At 48.2% G+C, this 23,112-nt stretch overlaps 12 protein-coding genes across 12 annotated transcripts; 5 read left to right on the top strand and 7 right to left on the bottom strand.

Moving 5' to 3' along the window:
- Nucleotides 1–489: 489 nt before the first annotated feature.
- N7466_004439 (SET domain-containing protein) lies at nt 490–1,572 on the bottom strand (the record flags this gene model as incomplete). The annotated part of the gene is made up of 2 exons (XM_057163836.1): nt 490–1,472; nt 1,536–1,572. The coding sequence occupies 2 exons, from the start codon at nt 1,570–1,572 to the stop codon at nt 490–492; spliced, it is 1,020 nt and encodes a 339-aa protein (XP_057022517.1).
- A 1,505-nt stretch (nt 1,573–3,077) lies between these two features.
- On the top strand, nt 3,078–4,114 carry N7466_004438 (uncharacterized protein; the record flags this gene model as incomplete). Its single annotated transcript, XM_057163835.1, has 2 exons — nt 3,078–3,369; nt 3,441–4,114. The coding sequence occupies 2 exons, from the start codon at nt 3,078–3,080 to the stop codon at nt 4,112–4,114; spliced, it is 966 nt and encodes a 321-aa protein (XP_057022516.1).
- Nucleotides 4,115–4,711: 597 nt separating this feature from the next.
- Nucleotides 4,712–5,902, bottom strand: rgsB (uncharacterized protein; the record flags this gene model as incomplete). The annotated part of the gene is made up of 2 exons (XM_057163834.1): nt 4,712–5,678; nt 5,745–5,902. The coding sequence occupies 2 exons, from the start codon at nt 5,900–5,902 to the stop codon at nt 4,712–4,714; spliced, it is 1,125 nt and encodes a 374-aa protein (XP_057022515.1).
- A 734-nt stretch (nt 5,903–6,636) lies between these two features.
- Nucleotides 6,637–8,228, bottom strand: gcnE (histone acetyltransferase GCN5; the record flags this gene model as incomplete). The annotated part of the gene is made up of 7 exons (XM_057163833.1): nt 6,637–6,657; nt 6,727–7,434; nt 7,492–7,606; nt 7,661–7,869; nt 7,946–7,999; nt 8,055–8,152; nt 8,207–8,228. The coding sequence occupies 7 exons, from the start codon at nt 8,226–8,228 to the stop codon at nt 6,637–6,639; spliced, it is 1,227 nt and encodes a 408-aa protein (XP_057022514.1).
- Nucleotides 8,229–8,447: 219 nt separating this feature from the next.
- Nucleotides 8,448–8,865, top strand: N7466_004435 (OST5 family protein; the record flags this gene model as incomplete). The annotated part of the gene is made up of 4 exons (XM_057163832.1): nt 8,448–8,550; nt 8,607–8,636; nt 8,690–8,744; nt 8,820–8,865. The coding sequence occupies 4 exons, from the start codon at nt 8,448–8,450 to the stop codon at nt 8,863–8,865; spliced, it is 234 nt and encodes a 77-aa protein (XP_057022513.1).
- Nucleotides 8,866–9,023: 158 nt separating this feature from the next.
- N7466_004434 (putative DNA repair protein Rad1) lies at nt 9,024–10,181 on the top strand (the record flags this gene model as incomplete). The annotated part of the gene is made up of 1 exon (XM_057163831.1): nt 9,024–10,181. The coding sequence occupies one exon, from the start codon at nt 9,024–9,026 to the stop codon at nt 10,179–10,181; it is 1,158 nt and encodes a 385-aa protein (XP_057022512.1).
- A 313-nt stretch (nt 10,182–10,494) lies between these two features.
- N7466_004433 (MRX complex DNA-binding subunit) lies at nt 10,495–14,859 on the bottom strand (the record flags this gene model as incomplete). The annotated part of the gene is made up of 4 exons (XM_057163830.1): nt 10,495–14,277; nt 14,346–14,436; nt 14,509–14,620; nt 14,679–14,859. Coding segments are annotated over 4 exons (4,167 nt in total), but the record flags the coding sequence as incomplete, so codon positions are not given.
- A 379-nt stretch (nt 14,860–15,238) lies between these two features.
- N7466_004432 (GATA transcription factor LreB) lies at nt 15,239–16,408 on the top strand (the record flags this gene model as incomplete). Its single annotated transcript, XM_057163829.1, has 2 exons — nt 15,239–16,307; nt 16,368–16,408. 2 exons carry the CDS (start codon nt 15,239–15,241, stop codon nt 16,406–16,408), a joined length of 1,110 nt encoding a protein of 369 aa, XP_057022510.1.
- Nucleotides 16,409–17,021: 613 nt separating this feature from the next.
- Nucleotides 17,022–18,151, bottom strand: N7466_004431 (uncharacterized protein; the record flags this gene model as incomplete). The annotated part of the gene is made up of 3 exons (XM_057163828.1): nt 17,022–17,430; nt 17,500–17,799; nt 17,856–18,151. 3 exons carry the CDS (start codon nt 18,149–18,151, stop codon nt 17,022–17,024), a joined length of 1,005 nt encoding a protein of 334 aa, XP_057022509.1.
- A 226-nt stretch (nt 18,152–18,377) lies between these two features.
- Nucleotides 18,378–18,817, bottom strand: N7466_004430 (uncharacterized protein; the record flags this gene model as incomplete). Its single annotated transcript, XM_057163827.1, has 2 exons — nt 18,378–18,653; nt 18,692–18,817. The coding sequence occupies 2 exons, from the start codon at nt 18,815–18,817 to the stop codon at nt 18,378–18,380; spliced, it is 402 nt and encodes a 133-aa protein (XP_057022508.1).
- A 641-nt stretch (nt 18,818–19,458) lies between these two features.
- N7466_004429 (FAD-dependent oxidoreductase) lies at nt 19,459–20,831 on the top strand (the record flags this gene model as incomplete). The annotated part of the gene is made up of 3 exons (XM_057163826.1): nt 19,459–19,713; nt 19,930–20,315; nt 20,381–20,831. 3 exons carry the CDS (start codon nt 19,459–19,461, stop codon nt 20,829–20,831), a joined length of 1,092 nt encoding a protein of 363 aa, XP_057022507.1.
- A 475-nt stretch (nt 20,832–21,306) lies between these two features.
- Nucleotides 21,307–23,079, bottom strand: N7466_004428 (metallophosphoesterase family protein; the record flags this gene model as incomplete). Its single annotated transcript, XM_057163825.1, has 3 exons — nt 21,307–21,571; nt 21,625–23,000; nt 23,065–23,079. 3 exons carry the CDS (start codon nt 23,077–23,079, stop codon nt 21,307–21,309), a joined length of 1,656 nt encoding a protein of 551 aa, XP_057022506.1.
- Between the last annotated feature and the right edge of the window lie 33 nt (nt 23,080–23,112).

Genomic DNA, 23,112 nt, shown 5'->3' with positions numbered 1-23,112 from the left:
AAAAAGGGTGAACATTCAAGATCCGGTAAGCGATTCTGTGTGACTATCTCATCTCATTATTACATCTACTAAGCAATGCACCTGCACATGTGTAGATGGGAATCCTGATATACGAATTATACGATCATCTTTCTAGGATCATGCATGTATGAAATCAGTCGCACTAAAACAATTGATATTTCTTGCCCTTTTGCTTATTCCACTTGTTTCTACATATGCTATACACATATCTCTATAGATTGGTATGTACTTGCTAATACGAGGTAGGGGCGCGATCTTGGTCTCTGTCATTCCAGACTAAGAAAGCGATTCGCTGTCGTTTCTTACCCTACAGAATTTCTAGAAAGTAAAATACTTTTCTGCCAATAGGCACAGGCAGTAGATCATCATTGGAAGCTATTAGTAAATGCGTATTTCACACATAAGTGATCGCACAGGTCTTTCAACATCGTCATCCAAGACAGCAAGCGGCCAGTCAAGGGCTTCATATCACGAAGTAACAACCCCCTCCATTCGGCGCGAGGCTTGCTCCTGCCGCCTCACAAAGGTGTAATGAGCATCGCCAGGATCCACTCGACCATACAGACGGGAAGCAACTTGCAGCATATTCACCCAGTGGTGTTGTTTCTTAGCCATCTCAAAAATAATTCGAGTGCTTTCCGACCTAATGAACTGACCCCTTTGAGCAAGTCCACCCCTAAATTTCGCGAGAAAAGCATCTTGGAACAATCCTTCTTCCGCAAGCAAAAAAAGCAAAAGAAAATCAAAGAAAATGATCGTGCAAAGAGATAGGTCGAAGCTTGCAGCACGACGTCGCATTTCCGTGTCAATAATAACTGGCGATGAGCTGCATTGGTCCTCGCCATCGATCAAGAACACCAGACCTCGCATCAGTCGGCGTCGCAGATCACTGGCTTGCTGTAAGAGAGGAGGAAGTTGACAAGTTGCGCAGTGACAGGGAAAACTGATGCGCCGCTGACGCTCAAATCTTGTGGACACGAAATCGTACACGGTATGAATGGAAGTGATTTCTTCGCCAGGCTGGATATCTCTATTCGCGTATCTTACAATCACTCCCTGACCCATTGCCACGATTCTGGAGTTAGGTGTACACGAGTTGTTGAAACGTGACTGGAGGAGGAAAAATCCCCAGGCGGGCGCATGAGAATGTGAGTCTCTCAGAGAGAACGAGTTTTCGCCGACTAGGTATCTAAGATCTTGGTAGAGTGAGGTTCCGTTCTTGAGCATGAGGCTGACTTGGGTTTTTTTGTCAAGCGGCAATGAAAGAATGGCCTTGGCGGCCTCGCCTACTGTGATTAAAGCCTTCGGCTTTTCGAAGAAGAAGAGGGGCCGTTCCGTGAGAATGAGGCTCTCATTTTTGATAAGTTCTGTTGCGAAAACACCCCATCCTTTACCTGGCGATGGCTTCAGCTCAAATGGGGCGTCGTTAGGCAGCCGGAGGGAACGATAGGCTGTGTCAGATATCACGTCAGATGCATTCTCGATATTTTGAACCCACGGGGAAAAACGCTTACGATGATTTGCAGGCACATCGGCCAAAGTCATAGACATGGCGGAATTTGAACCTTGGAAATGCAATGCGTGATGAAAAGATGGGGATGAGGGATGAATGTTGGAGCAAAACAACAACAATTGATGGACTGAGGTAATGAAGAAATAGAGGAATACATCGATATCCTTAAGATCGATAGAAAAGGCACCTTAGCAATAGCGAGGTCTGGGAGAATTACTGGTGTACCACGAGGTATCTCACTCTCTCACTAATGAGGCATGTAAATCATGCAAATGATGTCTATCGTCGTTGTCAAGCGCTACTCCAGGGCATCTCTCCCGGCTTGTTCAGCACGGGTTCTTATAGGTCATTTTTTGAAATCATTATTTGTAACTTCTATGTTTCACTCGGGATAATTGATGTCTCATCTATATTCTTAGGTAGAGCTTAGGGTTTCTAAAGAAGAGGATTCACATACCTGGGTTTCATTGAATATACTCCCGAAGTACTGACAAGAGTGCTACATAACATTAAAGTATACTAGTATACTTAGTACTTAGTAAATGTACATACTCAGTACTAACGAATGTTTGGGATCGCCATTCACCCCCTTAGTCTTATGTGCTGCGGGGTTATCCTTACAGGTAGAAACCTGGGGACATGCATGGCGACGAGTCCTTGATACCAGGCTAATGTTTATTCAATGTTATGTTTGTAAAACAACATTTGAATATTTCATTGTTTATTTTCTTGCTTAAGGCTACCTACTTAGTAATTTAAGAGTAGCTAGTTCCACCAGGCTTCTAGGGATCACAGTTTTGACGCCAACCTCTAATAGATAATATAAGCTATGATATAGGTAAATAACCGGTAACTTAAGCTCCATGTCGTGTCTTTAGTGCATGTTCTCAATATCGAGATTTCTAACCTTAGAATTGAAACACTGTAAGAAAGTTTCGAAGATGTCTCAACGTCTTTCACCCAATTCTCTTCAATATTGTGTGGATTTACCAGTAAATCACAGCATCATAAAAACAGCATTTCACGGTGTCCCTCGACTCACTGCTGCCCACGTTGTTTCTAGTGTCCACCAATCATCGTTTGAGCAACAGTTTGCAAACTATATTAGGCCTAGCGTAAATAAAAATACAAATGTATGAAATAAGAAGAGACTTGACTGGGGTTATATTGATATCACCAAATTAAATAATTTCATACTGTACTATGTAGTATGCTCGATATAGATATTTCACCGCTACTAGTACATCTGCGCCTGTCCAACTGAGATCTGTTATTCAAAACAGGTGTTCGTTTTTAATTCTAGCGAGAGTACACTTTGCCATGTTGTGGAGAATGAAAGCCATAGCAGAGGGACGTCCTGGCAATAGATCTAATTCTAGGGCAACGGAGATAGAGTGATGCGGGCAGCGGAACCCCCATCACCGCCCAGACCCGGGCAGTAAAGCATATAGTGGATCTACAAGTATCTATCCAAGCTCCCCCCCTCTCCAACTCCAAAATATCCCCCCATTATCACTCATTACCGCTCTTTCTCTCAATCATCATGGAAACAGCACACACACGAGCCGTCGAGGCTCTACAACCGTTTATTCACCTCGCCAAAGCAAACAGCGCCACCTCCCCCCGCTTCGTCGCCAACCTAATCACAAATGCCACTTCCAGCCCTCACACCTTCGTCTTCGCCGAGCTACTGGAGACACCAACCATCCAATCCTTAAGCTCCCCCGACACACCAGCAGAATACCAGAGCTACTTGAAGCTTCTGCAGATCTTCGCTTGGGGCACATGGCAAGATTACGAAGGTAACGAAGCCTCCAAACCCACCCACACCGCATGTACTCTATCTACATGACATGACTACAAGTACCAACCAAGTAAACTAATACCCACATTTTGGAACATCCAGCAACCCCCAACCTCCCTAAATTGAGCTTCGAGCAAGCGCAAAAACTCCGTCTCCTTTCTCTCCTCTCCCTCGCAACAACTACCAAGCCTTTGACCTATCAATCTCTCATGTCCGCCCTCTCCCTCTCCACACCAGGTGACCTCGAATCCCTCGTCACAACCGCAATCTACAGCTCCCTGATTACGGCGCGCTTATCGCCCGCCACAACACCGGCTACTATCAATGTGACATCTATTGCGCCGCTGCGGGACATACAGCCGCACTCGCTCCCGCAAATGCACAGTCTCCTTACGGCGTGGCAGGCGCGGTGCGGGGATGTAATCGGGGACCTGGAAGCAGAGATCCAGGCCGTGAAGGATAAAGCGGCTAAACGGGCTGTGAAGGAGGCGACGCATCAGCGGGCGTTGGAGGAAGGCTTGGAGAGACGCAAGGCGGTTGTTGGAAGTGGGGGAGATGGACCGCAGGCCGGAAGTGGGAGGGGAGATGCGGCTAAACGGCGTGGGCGCAGGTTTTGGGGCATGGGGAATAAGCGTGAGGCAGAGGATATTGATCAGGATGATGGGTTCTTTGATGCAGGAGGAGACGGGATGGATATTGATGAAGGTGCTGGGGCTGGGGGGTCTGGACGGGGCAATGGGAGTCGGACGAAGAGAATACTTGGGCGGCAAGGTTGAGTGCGATTTTTATGGCTTCTGCATCTAGCGTGCCCTGCTCGTGTTCTCATGGGCGGTTTAACGACAGTATATTGTATGGTGATACTAGCTGGATCTTATGACTTAGATTCTACAGTTTTACATGCGAATTGATTACGAATTCAGATTTATGACACCGAAGTGAATAGATTGCATTCGTAAAGCCCCGAGGGCAACGACTCATTGAAAACATAAATACAATGTCTGCGGTCAGAAGGGGTATTGGTAGAAGGGAAAAGATGGCAGGGAAATCAAAGTAGAAGCAAATATGGACAAGACAAGGAGAAGTAGGAGGACCGCTAAATAGGCGGGTGGTAGGGGGGTTGAACAAACCATCAGAGTGGCAGCCCGGGAAATTAGAGGCTTAAGACTCCGAAAGCAAGATATTGAATATTGAAAGGATTTTCAAAAGATTTTCGAAAGATGATGCTTCGCAGAAGCAGACCGGAACATGGAAATCCAGACGCCAGGCTAGGAAAGCCCCCGGCAGATCGAATCAGTGCGAGCGACAGTGACGTGAAGGCACATAATCGGAGTACTGAACTGTACAGGATGAAAGCGTGAAGCAAATTGACGGGCTCACATCATGGTACCAGGAACGAAGATGAACAGAATACTCAAGGCAGCAGCTGTGAGGAAGGCAACGGCCGCAGTGACGATAGCGCGCTTGTTCAGCAGTTTGCGAACATAGGGTTCGCGAATCGGTGCCCAGTTCATAAAGGTGTATTCGCTGTAAGCAATAAACGCCATGACGGGATCAATCTTATACTGGTACGAGACGATGAAGTAGGCCGCAACAGCAAAGGGAAGAATGACCCAGCAACGAATGTGCCGAGGCTTGTTGCGCAGAACAACATAGAAGGCTCCCCAGAACCCGCCACCGAAGCTGATCAGAGCAAAGGCCAGACGCAAAATAATGCTCAGTGGCACAAGATTGCCCAGGGCCTTGGCCTGCAAGAAACCTGGGAAAGCATCGCGCTCCATAGCTTGAAAAACGTAGTCCTTGGCAGGGTCAAACACCTGCGGATCATCACGACCGTCATCTTCAATCAGGTTGATTATAGTCGAGACCATTGTTTCAGGCAAGACAATTTCGCGTTCAGATCCAGGGAGCAAGTAAGTGTAGAGAATCTTTTCGGCGCTGGCGCGGATATCGTTACGGGCAACGGTGTGACCGGGAGAGTTGGAGTCGTCACCATTGTGAGTACCGGAGCTAGGACGTGGTTGCAAATCGGGCGACTCGGTGCGGGTTTGGTAAACGGATTCGGATCCGATGCTGTTCTGGGGCGAGTGGGTTGAGGTGTGGCCTTCCGACCGCAGGAAAGCAGACAGGCGATGATCGGCATCGCGTTCTTTTTCGTTACCTGCCAGGCGTGAAGGCCCAGCCTCCGTCATCGGAATATCACCTAAGTTCTCCAGGTTCTCGAGCATCGCGGAAGATCGTTTGCTGTCTGCTCTCTCCATGTCGGGAGTTGCGACGAGCACGGAGCGGCGAAGTTCACGGACATAGTGGCGGCAAAGGGACATGTGTTGAGAGACATCGAGCCTGAGAAAGATTCATTAATACCGCCCGGTACACACGAATCGATAGACCCTGAGATTTGATACCTACCAGAAGTCAAGGTAGTCAACAGAACGTTGCTGGTCGCGCATGTAAATGTAGAAGGAAAAGAGATCGACAGGGGCCAAAGTGCGGCGACTCAGCACTTCAAACAGAGTCGGCAGCCGATTGCGCGCCTCCGAGTCCATGTGAGCTTCCCAGGTAGACATGTTGAGTTGTTGTTGAGGGGGTTTGGTCGGTGAAAATTCCAGCACCGAGGGGTTGAAGGCTGACCCGAAAGGGGTAAGGAGCGTGTCAGGTCGCGCGGGCCCCGAGCAATGTTACTTGGAGAGGACCTTGGCGGAAAGCGAATGGCGAGAAAGACAATAAAATTTCAGGATTAAGAGAATGGAAAACACTGCGAAAGGTGCTAAAAGAGAGGCTTGGAGAAAATAAATGGGTAAGTCGTGGTAGGACACGCAATGTATCCGGAAATTTGATGATCCCTGGGAAGCGAAAGAAAAGATAAAAAGGGGAGAAAAGCGAGCTGCTGGGATAGCAAGCCAGAGATTCAGAGAGAATCAAAATAGGAGCAAGCCCATGAACGATTGAAACGAAGGTGACAAGGTTGACGAGATGTAAATCCAGCCATCTTCGTTCTGCAATCCTTCATGAAACAACATCGCATCAATGGTTGATCCGGACCCACCTGTCACCCATAATTTGATTGCATCATAACTACGATCTTAATTTAAAGCTTGGATTTACTACTGTACATATAAAGTAGTAGTACACAGTATGTATGATATTCATTCGTATTCTTCATAAGTATCTCGCTGATAAATCCATTCATAGGGTATTGATAACTCCAGCTACTGCCCATACGCCATAACATAATGTAATATTTGAAACCACTCTCCCCAGCCAAAAAATTGATAAATAAAACTTGAAGGTATCGGGAACCTCAGTTGTTGTCAGCGAGATGCTAATATTGGTTAGCCAAGTTGGTACTGAGTAAATTAGGAATGTCCAGTTTTCATAGACTTGTACTTACCGACCACTCCGGGATGGCTTTGATTTGCTGATACATGAAACGTTCGAGTTTAGTCGCGCTCTTAGCATACGCTGTACTCTCGTTGTTATATCGACGGCAGTTCGTAAAGATGAGTGTAGCATCCTTGATAAAGTCCTGTGGGGTCGGATACATGTCTTTCTCATGCTTTTCTTCCATGGTGGACAGGTCCATTGGCTCGAGAATAACCTCATAGTAGTCAGGTACTTCGTCTCGGTTCACAGGCTGCGTGAAGGGCCAGGCAGCACTATGATTCTGCATATCGTTGAGCAAGTGCAGAAGCTGATTATGATTTGGTCCATGACGAGGCTGGCGGGCCATCTCATCCATGTCGGGTGACCATCCGGAGTCTTTAATCGCCGGGATTGAAAGAGGGTCAATCTTATTTACCCCGTTCTTCCACTCCTTGGGTGCTGGATGAATAACGTGGGAACGGCTGAAGGCTCGAATCTTCGCCTGCACTGCTTCTTTCTGCTTCAGTAGCATCCGCCCCATCTCAAGGTATCGAATCTTGGGCAGCATAGTACACTGCATGATGGTACCGCCCTCGTAATCCTTAATATAGCCCATCCAGATTGATCGGTCCAGTGTAATTTCCTTGGTGAATCCCTGTTTTTTGAAATATCCAATGGCGTAGTTGTCTGCGTAGGTGAGGAAGTGCATAATGGGGCAGGTAGCTTTGACATAGTCCTATGATACAGTTCAGAATGCAGCACACGCCCGGAGTCCGGAGAGTCGCAATCATACCTTCAAGTGAGACATTAGATGCGCACCATAACCCTTGACCTGCTGGTCCGAGGAAATGGCACAGAAGACGATTTCCGCAAACTTGCGACTGTTGAATGGCCGATAAGTGATTCCTCTGTATATTGATTAGCATCTCCCCCAATCGGTGATTCCTGCTTGTTGCACATACCCAACAACTTCCAGCGGATGCTTTACAATCGCAATTGACAAGTGCGATCGATCATACACCAGTCGAGCGATGTAGTCCTTAGGCATCTTAGGGAGTTGTTTCTGGAAGATACACTTCAGACCGGTAAGGACAATGAAGCTATCATGTGACCCGTCATTGTTGACAACTCGGAACTCGATATCACCTCGGCGCTCTTCTAGAACAGCAGGCTGGAACGCGAAATTAGCAACAGAAGGTGTGGGTGTGGGTGCGGGTGCGGCGACGGCGGGATGGGTTGGAGCTCACCTTCTCGGGAAAGGGCACAATGCGAAGGGGGGGCTTCAGTGCTGGACCATCTTCCTGTGACATCTTGCTAAATATTATGCAAAGTGAAGTACGGAGCTGACCAACGAACCTCGTCTTCTTTCTCTGGGGAATCAGTACGCGCTTTCTTAATCGTCTGTTGCTGAGAGTCCGGGGAAGCAGCTTCTTCCGACGCCTTCCTCTTTGAACCTGTGACCAGTCAATACCTGTAGCCAAATATAACCCCACGAGCAAACAACTCACTCTTGGGTGAAACTATAGCCATGTTAGACGCCGAGAGTGTGGTGGAGTGGAGTTCAGTTGGACTTGCGCGGAGATTAAGCAACGGTGATTAAGCAACTGAAAGTGAACTGGGGTCGGCACCGGGACAACAGTTTTCCCGGATCGGCCAGATCACATCTATACTGTCTTCACGCGTTATCGCTCCTCAGTTGTTGGTGCTTGACATAAACCTCTTACCTTTCACTTCAATTCCACCACACTCATGTCGCTGAACGAAGTCTGGGAGGCAGCCTCCGCAAACCCTTTCTACCCTACTATCTCCAAGGATAGCCAGTTCTCCATTGGCTTCAACTTGCTCCTCATTGGTATGCATAGCTCATGCGAAAGTGCCTGAGCCGGTTTCTAACTTTATTTAATCCAGCCGTATTTGCCGGTGGTCTATTTGGACTGAGTAAGTCCCTCTGAGATAATTGGAGTTGAAAATTGTGCTAACAATGCCCATAGACCGTTCTTTCCTGAGCCTCTTCACTCTGGGCGTCCCGGCCGCTTTAGCAACTGGGTGAGTAGTGCCTCAATGCATCTGCTTTACACAAATTACTTTTCTCTATATACTAACCACATTGCTTATGGGTAGATTCGGAGCTGTGCTTATGATCTGTGCCGTCGGAGTCTATGTTTAAAACGATACCCATTATCTTCCTCCATGTACACTAAGCGGGGAATTATTGCACGGGGCCTGTACTGCTAGAAGCTCCCAAACTATCACACATTTGCGAAAAACCATTAGTCCTTGCTCCTACCTCCCAAGAACCACCACCCGGACTAGCAAGACTTTACAATGGAGCCTCTATTTACCGGCGTTTCCAACAACGCGAATCACCTCTACACCCTTCTCTCCTGCATCGGGTTTGCCTCCAAAGCCACCGTCCAAATCACACCCGAAGGCCTCCGCTTCTCTGTTGAAGAGGGCCGTGTCATCCAAGGCCTAGCTTTTCTCGACAAGTCCCTCTTCACCAGCTACACATTCAATCCGAACTCAGATGGCAACCAAGGACCAGATGCATCCGACACTCAAGCTTCCGACGAGGTGGTCTACCCACACTTCGTCGTCTCCCTCTCCGCCCTTCTCGAAACTCTCAAGATCTTTGGTATAAACGATATCCAAGAAGCAAATGCCCGCGAATCCACTCTTGCACAAACAAATCCCTCCTCAAGTGCTTTCTCCGCTCCGGCGCTATTGATGGACCGCTCCTGTACCATCCAATACGCATCCCACGGCGCACCATTCAGCATCGCGATCGCCGAAGCAGGAGTTCAAACTACCTGCGAACTGGTAACTTACGAGCCAGAAGCTGATGAATGTGACATCCCGCTTCAACGGGATGCCATTGTCATGAAAATCATCATGCGCTCCGCCTGGCTGCATAATTCTATTGCAGAACTTCATTCTTCAGGTCCCACCATCCTCAAACTATCAGCGTCCGCTACACAACAACCTTATTTCGCGCTCTCAGGGGCCGGTGGACCATTCAGTGATTTTGCTGTCGAGTTTTCTATGGATCAACACAAAGAGATGTTTGGCACGGCCCCGGGACAGACAACGCAGGCATCGCAGCTAACTCACAAAGTGCTTGGTGATGATGAGTCCTCCCGAGCACGCGCCACGAAATCAAAGTCCGGCCCGACTGTCACCGAGACTTTCATGGTTGCGCCGCCTTCGTCGATGGGTGAACGCATCAAGCAGAGTTATAGGTTTGCATTGGTCCGAAAGGCAGCGAGGGCCATGTCTGTTGCTAGCAAAGTCAGCATTCGGGGAGATCAGCAGGGCGTGTTGAGTCTGCAGTTTATGATCGAGCTGGACGATGGTCAAACCCCCGCTGGACGCTCTGTTGGAGCTGGCATTAAGGTCGCTGGACCAGTTTGCTTCGTTGATTTTCGTTTTGTGCCTTTGTTGGACGAGGAAGAGGCTGACTTGCAAGCCCAAGGAGACGAGTAGTCGACTATCTGCTTTGCTCGCTCTTATATCTCATAGTATATACTGCTTACTACCTACTCTATGTACCCGAACATTGAAGTGTGTTGATATGTATACATAGTAGCTATTCCTAGACGCCTAAATACTTGTATGAGTAGTATGCTATCATGTAAACACCGTGAACTTTAACACATAGTACATGTCGCTGCTCAGCGAACTCGACAAGGAAAAAATCGAAGAATAAAGAATCTCAGAAACGAGACAGGGTGGGTAGAGGGGATTACAGGACCTAAATAAAATTAGCATGGAGCCATGGCTCCTGTGGATTTTGAGGTCAACATACCTCGGCAATAGACTGTCTCTCAATGATGGACTTCTGTCGCTCGTTCCGTGAGACGCGGTAATAATAATCACTGAAGTCTCCACACTGCATGTGCCTCAGGAATTCTTCGTCGTGTGTAATGACTATCAGTTGGAAATTCGCCTGCTGCTGCCGGGCTTTGATGATATCGTGTAGCGATTCAGCCAGGGAACGGATATTATCACGGTCCAAGTTGGTGGTAGGCTCATCGAGAGCGATCAATCCACAATTGACACCAAAGCATTCAGCCAGGGCAAGACGAATGATGATACTAGCAAGTACCTTTTGGCCTGCACTACACCGGCCTCGCATATCCATCTCTGCTCCTTGTTTCACCATGCAAACACGGTAATTATATGACCGGTTGCCCTTTGCATTCTCGTTATCGGATCGGATGAGAATAGTATCGACATCCGTTCCGCGGTAGGTCTTCAGCCAGAGCTCGCCGACGATAGCGTTAATTTCTTCCATTTTCAGACCGTGGTAGGACATGATAGCTTTATCAAGGGCACCGCCGTAGCGTGCAAGATCTTCAACCGCAGCCTTGGTAGTCTCAACCTTGATATGTGATTCCTTATACTTGGATGCGGCATCCTTGTAGTCGGTGTCCCAGTCTTTCAGTAGTTGCATCAACTGGTCGTCTTTGGATTTCATCTCTCCCATTTTGCTAGCCTGCTTAGCGGCCAAAGCATTGTGTTCGCGAGTCCAGCGTTCAGATTCCTGCTTGAAGCGGCTGCGATCAACCTCTGCATTTTGAGATTCTAGGTGCTCGACCTCTCCCACCACTTCTTCCAGAGATCGTGTGGCTTGTCGGTAGGTCAAATTGTCGGAGTACTGCCGCTTGGTATTCTCACTGTCCTTGAGCTGTGTCGAGATTTTGTTGATTTCTCGAGTGATTTCGCCTTGCTCGGACTCGAGTTGGGTGATTTCAGTCTCGATTTGGGAGAGCTCTTGCTTGCTCCGCTCAAGTTGACTCGGACCTCCTCGTTCAGTGTATGAGTTGATTTCCTCGTTCGCCAAATCAAGTTGATGAATACTCTCAGAAAGGCGGGTAATATCATGCTGCAAGTCTCGCTCTCGTGCTTCCGCACGTTGGCTGACGTCGTCGTAGCGAGATTGGGCCTGCATTAGCTCGGGTGTCAAGCTTTCGATTTCCCGATCCGCTTTCTCGATTGCTTCTCGTTGTTGAGAATTGAGCGTTTTGTACTCTTCCAAGCGCATGAGCAAGTCGGCCTTCTTCTCCAGCTGGAATTTGGTGCTGTCAAGATTACTCTGGACATCCCTCAGCTGTAACTCAAGCTTGTTAATCTCACTCCGGGTGTGATCCCTTTCCTTTGTAAGCTTGGCCAGAGTCTTTTTCAACTCGCGTGATTTTTCGTTATTCGCCGAAATTTCATCTTGGATATCTTGCAGAGTACGGCTTGCAGATACATCCTCTTGGTTTGTAGAGAGTTCTTGGATTTGCGAAGTGATGCTCTTGATATCAACATCATATCTCGCGATGGTGTTCACTGTCTTGCTCAGAGATTCTACATCTCTCTGACTTTCCTGCTTATTTTTCACGGTTTGGTCATAGATCTCAAGCTTGTCCATAAGTTTGTCGTGATGTGCGACACACGCATCTTCGTCCTTCTGCAGTTCTGGAATGTCTGTTTCGCTGAGACGCAACCAAGTATCATAGGCCGCACTAGCTCCACGAACAGTCTCAAGATCATTTTCCATTTCCTTCAGGGCTTCATCTTCAATACCCAGGCCTGCCTTTTGAACCAGTGCCTCGAGCCTTGTGGTAAACGACTGCAGTTCGGTGTCAGTCTTAAATCCCCTCTGGCAGGTGCGACAGCACTTGGATCTTTTTGCTGCATCGACACACTTGCTGAGGTATTCACCCATGCCAGCATACTGGTCGGCATCCTTGCGCGCAAGGTCGTACTGGATTTGTTTGTCTTTGACTATTGTAGGGTACTCGTCGAGATCGGCATCAATCGCTTTTTCGACCTCCCTTAAACACTCGTCGAGCTCCTTTCGGCGCTGAGTCAGGGCTTTCGTTGCGTTTTTTAGCTTGAAATCGGTCTGCTCCAGTTCTCGACTAACACCATCACGATCTCGCTCAGCATTCAATACCTGTTTGGACTCAACGTCCAATGCGGACTGGAATTCGCGCTCCAACGTCTCGGGCTGCCAGCCTGAACCGACAACCTTCGCGAGCCGATCACCATGAACCCCCTTCATTGTTTGAAGACTCCGTTCTTTTTCCTTCGCTTCCTTTTTGAGATGATCCAACCGAGCCAAATCTCCGGCCTTCTTGGTGGACTCGATCAACTCGGCATTTAATTTTGAGTTCTCATCCTCAAGATGTTGGATCTGCGCATTGACATCCTGGATCCCTTGGTCCCATGAAGCAGTCTTAGTGCGTTCTTTCGCACGTTCGAGGTTCGAGTTGATGTCTTCAATCTTGGCCTCCAGAGCCACTTGAGCACCCTCATCAGCCTCAATTCCATTGAGTTTTCCTTGATAATTGGCGGACTCTCTATCATTGTTCGATATCTGCTTTTTGGCAGAGTTCTTCGTTTCTTGTAAAGCAGATTTACGCTGTCCAATCTCATTCAAAGTATCCTGAACATCGCGAAGCTCTTTTTGGGCCTCACGTTTCACCCTCTCGAGTGCCTGGTTCCGTTCTCGCAAGAAACGTCTGAACTTTTGCATGAAAGCATCAATAGCTTCTTGATCCATATTTTCATCAATAGCGTGGATGTTATTTGCACGAGCAACTTCTGTGATCATGGTTTGACGTCTTTGGATCTGTCGTTCGAAATTGGCCTTGTCGTTTTCGTGTTTTCCATTTTCGGCTTGCTTGAGGCCTAATCGCTGCCGAGTCTTCTCAATGCGCGCTTTCAATTCCATGTAGTTCTCCTTTTGGTATTCTTCCTGCTGCTGGTATTCGGCTTGCTTCATCTCGAATTGCTCAAGGCTCGATTCAAGCCATTCATCCGATTCCTCAAGCTCAACCAGGTGCCGTTTGAGGTTATCGATAGTGGTCTGGATGCTTTTCGCTTCAATTCGCTTCCCTTCCAGTGCACCAAGTACCTGCGCGTACCCTTCTGATTCCTTCCACGCCTTATCAGCCAGCTCAGCAACACGGCGCATCTCTTTAGACATCTTTTGCGTTTCGTCGCGCAACTCTTCGATCTCATCTTGAAGTTTCACTGAGCGTTTCTCTGCACGATCTGCTTTGTCCTTGTCTTCTTTTGAATGCTGCTCCATGATTTTATATTTCGCCAGCTCTTCGTTCTGCTTTTTACGAAGAGCCTTAATATTATCAATGGCCTTGGTGTACTTCATGGCTTCGAAAATCTCGTCGAATCGCTTTTTCAGAGCGGCGGGTTCGCTCATTGGCCAAAGACTCTCATCTTGATGGCAGAAAATGACCGAGTCCAGGACAGCCTTGGAAACACCCAAGTACTGCGGCATAATTTGATCTAACTCGGCCACTCGTGATGAAATGGCTGTTCGCTCGCCATTTTTCATCATCATAAGGTGACCCTCCAAGGTTTTCTGTTGTCTTGTCGTTTTCTTAACCGTGAGCTGTAGACTGCGCGTAGCCACCATCTTGGCGCCAGATGTTCCTTTGAAGGAAAGCTTCACTTGTGCAAGAACCTCCTTCTCGCCACATAGCTTAGGGTCGTGAATGAAAGCACCGCCTTTACTGTTCGGAGGGAGATCGCCGGTGGTGGCATATTTGAGACACTCGATGATAGTCTAGAGCATCTGTTAGTTCAAACTGCGCCTCGCGCCGACAGACGATCGGTTACAGCTGGTGAGCATACCGTTTTGCCTGATCCATTATGTCCGACAATCAATGTTAGAGGCGAATGGAATTGTATGGTCTCGCTGCGCGTGTTATCGAAGGAGCGAACTCTGCAATGAAGAAAAATGGTTAGCCATCGATGCAGAGACAATAATTTGTAGCATTGGGATAATTAATCATACCCCAAGATTGATAGTTTATCAATCTTCGCTATCGTATTTGAAGGATCTTGGTCAGATATTTGTTCATTTGCTGCTGAGATCTTGAGAGGCCCTTGGTAAATTCCACTTACACCTATTTAGTCCGTTAGCATAGTTATAATAATAAAAAGCGGGGAACGAGGTTGGCTTACATTTCAAAAACGCCGAAGCGATCGGAAGCTCTTCAACCAGGTTCTTTTGACGATACGATATGAAATTCGAAGTGATCCAGAGGCTGATCTTACCAACGTCCGTGAAACGGTCAGATTGCAACGGGCTTTGTGATGCGTCAACTTTCTCCACTTTGTGGTCGCGCCAGAGCGACACGAAGTCACCTGACTCCAATGGCGTGTTAGATAATCCAAACGCCCCACAACGATCGGCGTGCAATCTATCACTCTGAGAGGTTCGAGTATTATTTCCGTTTCTCCCCTGGGGTTCAAGACCTGCTGTGTGTGATAAGCAGAAGTTTGCAATTACCCCTTGAGAGAGGCAACTAAAAACCCAAGCCGTTGTCATACGGGGGCCTCGCTTAAATCCGATCTAAACCTCCTGCATCTATGCTATTTGGCTTTCTGGAAAGTTACTTTGCGGGGAATCCACCGTCTGGACCGCAGTAGGCAACTTTCAAGTTCTCAATATTCTTATTGCGAATTCTACTCTCCCGACCGACTTCATCTCCATTCGCTCCGATTCGCATTCTGGCCTCGATATGGCCCTAAGCCAGCAACCCCAGTACGAAACCATGCAGCCACCCGCGACGCAGCGGCAGTCCATTTCGAACGAGGGGAACCAAGGGTACCCAAGCGATGGGCCGTATGGAAATTATGGATTACAAGCGGCGCAGCAGGACCCAGGCTGGATACAGCGGGTGTTGGAGGAAATGAAAGACATGCTTCTGCTCCTCAATGCCCAAGGCCACATCACCTATGCGTCGCCCTCGGCGAAGCAAATCACCGGGCGCTCTCCTAAACAACTTGAAGGGAGCCCAATAACGCAACATATCCATGAAGACGACCAGGCAGTCTTTCACCGCGATATGGATGACTCGGTCGCTTTGAATCGTCCATTTCGCACCCATGTCCGATTCTCCAAGACAAACAGCGGCTACTGCCTCGTCGAGCTCAACGGACACCCGCATATTGCCAGTGTAGATTCGTCACGAAATACGTCTCCTCAGGACCGATGCACGGGATTCTTCCTTGTGTGTAGACCTCACCCTTCAAAGAACTCGCTGCTACTCGATTCTTTCCTTGAGCACAAAATTGAAAATGCGCGACTGGTGCAACAGATTGCCAAGCTTAAACAAGAAGAGGAAGAGGAAGCAAACACGGCCCGGGTACCATACGGAAAGATGGATAATGATCAAGCCCTGATTGATAGCGCCAATGTACAGGCCATGCTGAGCGACCCAGAATCTAGCGAAACGGCTGCAGTCTTATCAGATGATTCTGATCCTAGTGAGGGGGCAGATTTCTTCGACCAAGTGCCTGAGGCAGAGGGACCAATGGCGCATGTGAATGGTATCGAAATTATGACAGGTCTATTCTATGGTGATGGCGAGCGGTCGCAGGGCCTTAGCACTGGTGCGCGGCGAGGTCGATTGGTTCACTGTGATATCGATATTACCACCACTGAAGACCAAGCACGAAATTTGCAAGAGGGAGACAGACGTAAGCGACTTAAGGGTCAGCATGTCTGCAGTGATTGTGGAACCGCCGACTCCCCTGAATGGCGGAAAGGACCTAACGGCCCCAAGACTTTATGCAATGCCTGTGGTTGTACGTTACACCTGTTACCTTTTTTTTGCGCTTTTGAAGCTAACTATCTCTGTCTCTTAGTGCGCTGGTCCAAGAAAGAGAAGAAGCGCCAGGAGCCTTAGAGACTCTTTGCCCCGCACTACACCACTGGTCGGCCTCCACTTGAAACTATTCATTTCTACTTCTCTGTTTGGTCTCGTTTGCGTATGATTACACTCGCTATTCCCAGCTCAAGTTTCGATGTTTCTGCGAATTGATATTTTCCGACATGGATTCCGTTTGTTCCCTGTCATGTTCTGCGCAAAATGATTAACGAAGTAACGACCGAATCTGTTTTACTGTTTCCGTCTTCAACGTGTATATATTGGATTCTTTGATGGTGTTTGGGGTTACCGCGCACCAACATACCATGGGCTGGATATTTGAAGCTGCAGTGTTGTACACTTTCAATTTTTGAATTTATTTCTGTTGATTTTTTTCATTTTCACAAATTGATTCAGGAATTAGATAACAATCAATTGCCAGGCACATGTAGGTGCTGGCAAGGAACCATCAATATTCAAAACGCCATGAAATGATATGTACTTGGGTGTATTTTGATGCTTCTCCCAAGTCCACAAGGAACCGAGTAAATAAAGGAGAGTTGGGTGTATAAACAAGCAAAAACAACAAAAAAAAAGGATGGTATCTGGTATCTCAAAACAAAACACATTTCGACTCTTCATGCATCAAATCTTATTTCGTAGCCTTCTTTGGTGGAGGTGGGAAGTACATCTGCGCTTGCGACCCATCTGGAGAAGGCTGGTGTTGCGTTTGTGGAGAAGGAGCGCTAGAAGATCCATTCTCACGCAACGGCAGGTCTGAAGCCTCGCTTCCCAGTCGGTTGAATGCCAAGTGCCGAGGAGTAAAGGGGTATACGCCTCCCTGCCCGCCAAAGCCGGCTGGTTGCGCGACCATAGGTGGGAAACCTGGAGTGCGGGGAACCAAGCCGGGGGTTGTTGGGTAGTAGGGAGACTTGAGAATTTCCTCTTCAAACTCCTTCTCAACACGCCTGTCTTCGCGGTGTTCAATGATTCCGTCGCGCTCGGCCCGGGTGATAAAGCAGGAACGGACACAGACGCAAAACTCGACGAAGTAGACAAAGCTGGCGGAAAGTAGGTCAGCTTTCAAGCCCAGGTTGATCAATAGATGGAAGGAGGAAGGTGATTCTTACATTAAGATAACGCACAGGGCAAAAAGGGCCTTGGCTTGGTTACAGAATCCGATGTCCGACGTCGAGTAGGCCACACTGCAGCTCTTGGTGATGTACCATGGTGCTCCGGGTTGAGGGTTGTTGGGGTCTGACATATCTGGACCAGCTTGGTAACGGGCTGCAAATGTGTACACGACGATACAACCGGCGTGGATAATGACAGCGAATGGAGGGAAGAGCAAGTGCATGAAATGAATGGGGATTTTCACAATCAAGAGGAAGACACTCAGGACTCCGATCACCAAGTTGAAGTTGGTCAAGCTGATATTCAGTTAGCGGGGAGTGAAAAGAATTCACATTTTCAGATGAGAACATACAAACTTGACCACACGAGTGGAGGCGTATAGGGCTCATAGTTGGCAGCGGAGTAAAGAGCTTGATCGGGCGAACTGTTGAAGCCGTTCTTGAAGCCATCCTCCCATAGCAACGTACGGTATGTGTTGTGAGAAGCAACACCGGTCAAGGTCAGGATGGTGATGGTAAATGGGATCTCAAGGCCCATGAGATAGAACATGAGCTTGCGGTCCCGCCATTGCTTGGGGAAATACCATCCTCGAAAGAACTCGAAGTCCTTGATCGCCTCGATCTTGAACTGAAACTGTTGCTTGTGCATGGCGGCGATGTCTCGTGGATGAAGCACTCAACGAAGCCGACAAATATGGTAAGCGCCTTAGAAGAAAGCGAAACAGTCCAGCAGTGAGAGCGAGACAGGAGAATTAATGGGAGACAATGCGACTCGGCCAGGCCTGCTGGCAGTGAGATCCAGTCTTTCGCACGCAAAAAGGCCAAGGCCAAGAAATAAGGAGAAAAAGACAGAGCTTCACAAGGGAATCTAAAAATCAGAAACACACAAAGTTCTGGGCGATCCGGCTGATGGGCGTTAGATATGAGCTCGAGACCCCCCGGGTGGCCGACACTTTGAGTCGGCCATCGCTCGCATGCAGAGAGGGGGACGAATCAGCACAGGCGCTGGGTGCAGAGCATCCTTGGAGTGTTTCCGGGTCTTGCATCTGGCCAATGCTTGACGGCGGCAAAGCGCCAGCAGAAGCAGGTCGTGAGAACCGTCGCACCAATGAGATGCCGCAGACCAGGGATAGGCTGCCGGTCGTCACACACTAGTCGGTGTGATGGGTTAGTGGATCTGCACGAGTACCTCCGCATCACAGCACACGGCAACTTTGAGTCTTGCTGAAGGAACAGCGAAACGCTCAGGTGGGGCTTGGACCTTTGCTCGAGTGGTAAAATCAGTTTGCTGTTGTCGTTGTGATGGTCCATGCATGATTAGGAGTCAGGACCTTCATGTTTGGTCCCGAAGATCAACTCGGACAATCTCAAGAAAGCGGACGTAAGCATTTTGCTCTGTTGATTCTCTTTTGCGCCAGTCTGGCTCTTGCTCAAATACATTTTTCCGGACTTTGATCTTATTGGAGGCCATTTGAACATGTACAAATGTACCTCTTCGTGGTTAGAGTTGTCGGGGACTCGTGATTATAGCCGCCGAAGTCTTCATTTGGAATGAATCCGGAGAAACATACGGAGTAATCCAGATTCCATAGCATATATGCATACGCAATATTGTAGAATATAACCAATCCGATCAAAATAACCAATCCGATCAAAAAGATTGATTGTATATTGGAATTTGTTTTGACACGTTGAATTGACAAGATATAAAAGATATTTGTGTGAAATTCAAGAGTCAAACAGTACATCAGTAGACATCTGGACGAAATCATCATTATCTAAGAACATTTGAATCATCACCTCACATGTGCAACTTTTCAACCTCCCATTTACAAACAATCACACTCTCGAGAAATCCAGCACTTCAAACTTATCCCTATCACAGGAAACTAATCAAATTAGTGTGGATTGAGGTGCCCAAAATCAATCACACATCGTGCATCTAATCACAATCTAATGAGGGGTATCCGACCGCTGCGCCAACTGATCCACCTCCCCGCGCTTCACCTCCGGCCCCAACCGCCACAACTAGCACTATACGCCCTAAAAACCCGCTCAATGAGTTCCCAGAGAGAGGATTCTATCCCACACGAGCTGCGCACAGCAGCCGAGCCCCGGCAGAACAGATTGTACCCGGTGCATCTCGCCCATGTGGAGCAAGTGAACCAATCCATTCGGTTACTACAATTTACTATCCCGGAGCCAGAGAATGTAAGTACTAAGCACCGACCTAATATTTGAATATTGCCCTATCCGATTCTCCGACAAAACTCATGTCATATCCATAAAGCCGGGCCAATGATTGGATACATGTATGCATTTTGCATACATCCTCCGACTCGGCGATTAATCTTCCTGATGCAGATGAAACACCGAGCACATGCACCAAATCTTGGTATGAACTACATAAATGACAAGAATCTGTAGGGCGACCAACAGCAACCGTTCTCTTTCTTTCCGGGTCAGTGGCTGGATGTGCACATCCCATCTATATCCAATGCCGGAGGGTTCACCATCACATCGACCCCGGCAGATGCCCAAGCCCTGCCATCACCAGAGGACCCAGATGCTTCAGCCGCCAGAGAGAATGTAGCTGCATCACTAGCCTCGCAGGGCCGAGCGCCCTATGTGGAGTTGGCGGTCCAGGACTCCCCGTCTAACCCAGCAGCAGCTTGGTTATGGAAACCCAAGCATGAGATCATCGGCAAAGAGGTGAATATCCGAGTGGGAGGGAGTTTCATCTGGCCACCAACTGGTATAAACATCCACGAGATCAAAAATGTGGTTTTGATTGCCGGTGGCGTGGGAATCAAGTAAGTACCATGAGAATCTCAGCCTTATGAGAAATGATTTGATTACCGACACTGACGTATAAAAGTCCCCTGATCTCCATATTGTCTCATATCAACCAAACAAAGATTGATAAACCACTTAATGTACATATTCTGTACTCCAGTCGACTTCCTCAAGGACAAGCCACGGGAACAACCGAGTCTGTCCTTGAGCAGATTCTGTTTCTTCCGCGATTGCGGCACATCATTGGCTCCCATGGCCCGTTTTCTCGAGTTCGCATTGATCTAGACTTGTTCCTCACTTCTGAATCAGCAAGTGGGCTTTCCTCAAAGTCTCCTTCTGATCTGAAAATACACTCGAGACGGATAAATGACCAGGATCTATATTCGTCGATGGGTGGCAGAGACAATGCGACTCAAGACACTGTGGCATATGTATGTGGACCGCCAATTATGACGGACGAACTGGTTGAAAAGCTACGGGGTGTTTTGGAGGTTGATGGGAAACAGAGGGTATTTTTTGAGAAGTGGTGGTGATGAAATATCGTTATTGCACACGAAAAGCCCCTGAAGAGCGGAGGAGAGCTTCACCCATTCGAAGCATTCAAAATTTAAAGATGTCTATCCTTTCTCGATGTCTGTTGGCATCGTAGTAGTGAACAGCTACGGAGGTAAATAAAGACCGATGGTAGAGATCTTCAATGTTCGTTCCGTTCAAATGTGAACATTTATGATGAGCCGAGAGAAAGGAAGTTGTAAAATCTATCAAGCATGCGACAATATCATTTTATAGGAGAGTTGAAGGGAAAGAAATGGTGGGATATTCAATAAGAGATAGACACCCTACGGACGCCAACCTTTTTGCAGGCAAAGATGAACGCTATATGTACAATGGTAGTAGGAAAATGATGGAAGTTTCAAGGTGACAAAAGCAGAGCAGAGCATCGGCTGTTGTAGTCAAGAAGAGAAGAGGAGGGGGAAAGGGGTGTGTAATCAAAAGACAAGGGCCTCGTTAATTTGATGAATCTGGGCCTTTGACGGCACCACCGTCGACAATCATCATCTCGTCGATCTTGGCTTCGGTTTGGCCCCACTCGAGGCGTTTGTAAGTTGTGACACGGCCGGGGCCCATATCGAAGTCAAAGAAGCGGACACGGCGAACATAGTCGTTGTAGCCACCGTAGCCTCCAAAACCGCTACCTCCGCCATAGCACATCCAGAGAGAGGGTTGCTCGCTTTCATCTTGCTCGAGCATACAGTAGTCGTTGACGTGGTCGCTGATTACATATTAGTTTAATGCCAAAATAGGAGAAACTTCCTGGGTACTTACTGTCCACAGCTGACAAAGAGAACGCCCTCTTCTTCGAGAGCAGACTTGAAGTTTGAATTGAATCCGGGTGCCGTTGGGGCTTCGTCCCACGAGCCGTGGAAATATTTGCCACTGCTCCGATACTCGGGCAATGGAATGTGAATGAATGCCATGTTCATATGTATATGGGTATATTCCTGATGTTTTCGTTTCAGGCTTTGGGCGGTGTTTTTGAACCAGCGGGTCTGACTTGGCTTGATCCAGTCATAGCCTCGGAACTGGCGTTCGTCGGGGGAATAGGAATGAGTGTCGAGAAGGTAAAAGGTAAGAGCAGAGTGCGTGCCGGTGCCGCGGTCGAGGACTTCAACGATATAATTGCCGACTCCGTCAATATCTTCGGGTCCAGCTGTGGAAAGAGAGTAGGGGAGATTTTCATAAAGAGCCATGAGTTGTTCGCGGTTGAGGTCGCCTTCGTCGTCATGGTTGCCAAAAATGACAGCGTAGGGGATTTTGCGGTCGACAAGCAGTTTGACAGATTTAAAGACAGCACTTTGGGCATCTGGAGCGGTCTCGCCGTTGACCTGATCGCCTGAAAGAATGACAAGATCTGGCTTTTCCTCATCGAGAAGTCGCTCAATGAACTCCAAGGTCCGCGGGTCAGCCTCGCATTTCTGTCCAACCACAGGTTCAATCGGGATAGGGTCTCGACAGTGGCCAGTTCCTGTACTCAAATGAATATCCGCCAATTGCATGACCTTGAATTTTCCATTTTCGTTGATTCTGGGAACGGGCTTCAACTTCTTGACCGGGTTGCCACGACGGATGCTCAGTCGAGTCTCTAGCTTTTCCGTCCAACCATCCAACAATAAGGGCATGTCTTTGATTTCCCAATTAGGACGAGGATCCACTGCATCCGCACCGAAAAGGACGTCAACATAAGTTACTGCTTGTCCCGAGTCGCTGGCATGACGAGAAGCGGTCCGTTTCAGCCAGATTCCACCAGGACGGGATTCCCAGACTTCCACTTCCCCCTTACCGACATCTTCAACTGGGGGAGTGACACGACCAATTTTCAAGTCAATGACAACCTTGTCGTCAGGGCCCAAATCTTCCTCCTTCTTTCGTTGAAATTGGACATAAGCTGTCGAGGTCCAGCCCGAGCGCAAGTATAGGTCCTTGTCGATACGGTGCCAGGCGTCTGGGTCAAGGTTGCAATTCGAAAATGGATTGAGCGCGGAGCATGTGGTTACTGTCACATCGGTGATCACGAAGCCGGAGTAGTGCATCGGAAGGTGGCCATGGATGGAGGTAGGAAGGACGCTGAATTGATTGTCGAGAAACAGAACCACAAGGAGAACGAATGCTGTGAAAACACCGAGCTGTAAGCCCGCTCGTACCTGTATAACAAAAATAAAGTCAGCGTTCAGAGTTCTCAGGGGGTGTTGGGACAGATGTTCATACGAGCCGGCGAGCCATGATGCTGATATCACCCTGGCAAGGACTTTGAAA

This window comes from Penicillium verhagenii (genome assembly GCF_028828195.1).
Source record: "Penicillium verhagenii strain IBT 33310 chromosome Unknown utg000005l_segment0_segment0, whole genome shotgun sequence".
Taxonomy (NCBI): Eukaryota; Fungi; Ascomycota; class Eurotiomycetes; order Eurotiales; family Aspergillaceae; genus Penicillium; species Penicillium verhagenii.
Note: the sequence above shows the minus strand (reverse complement) of the source record. Positions and strands in the feature narration are given on the sequence as shown.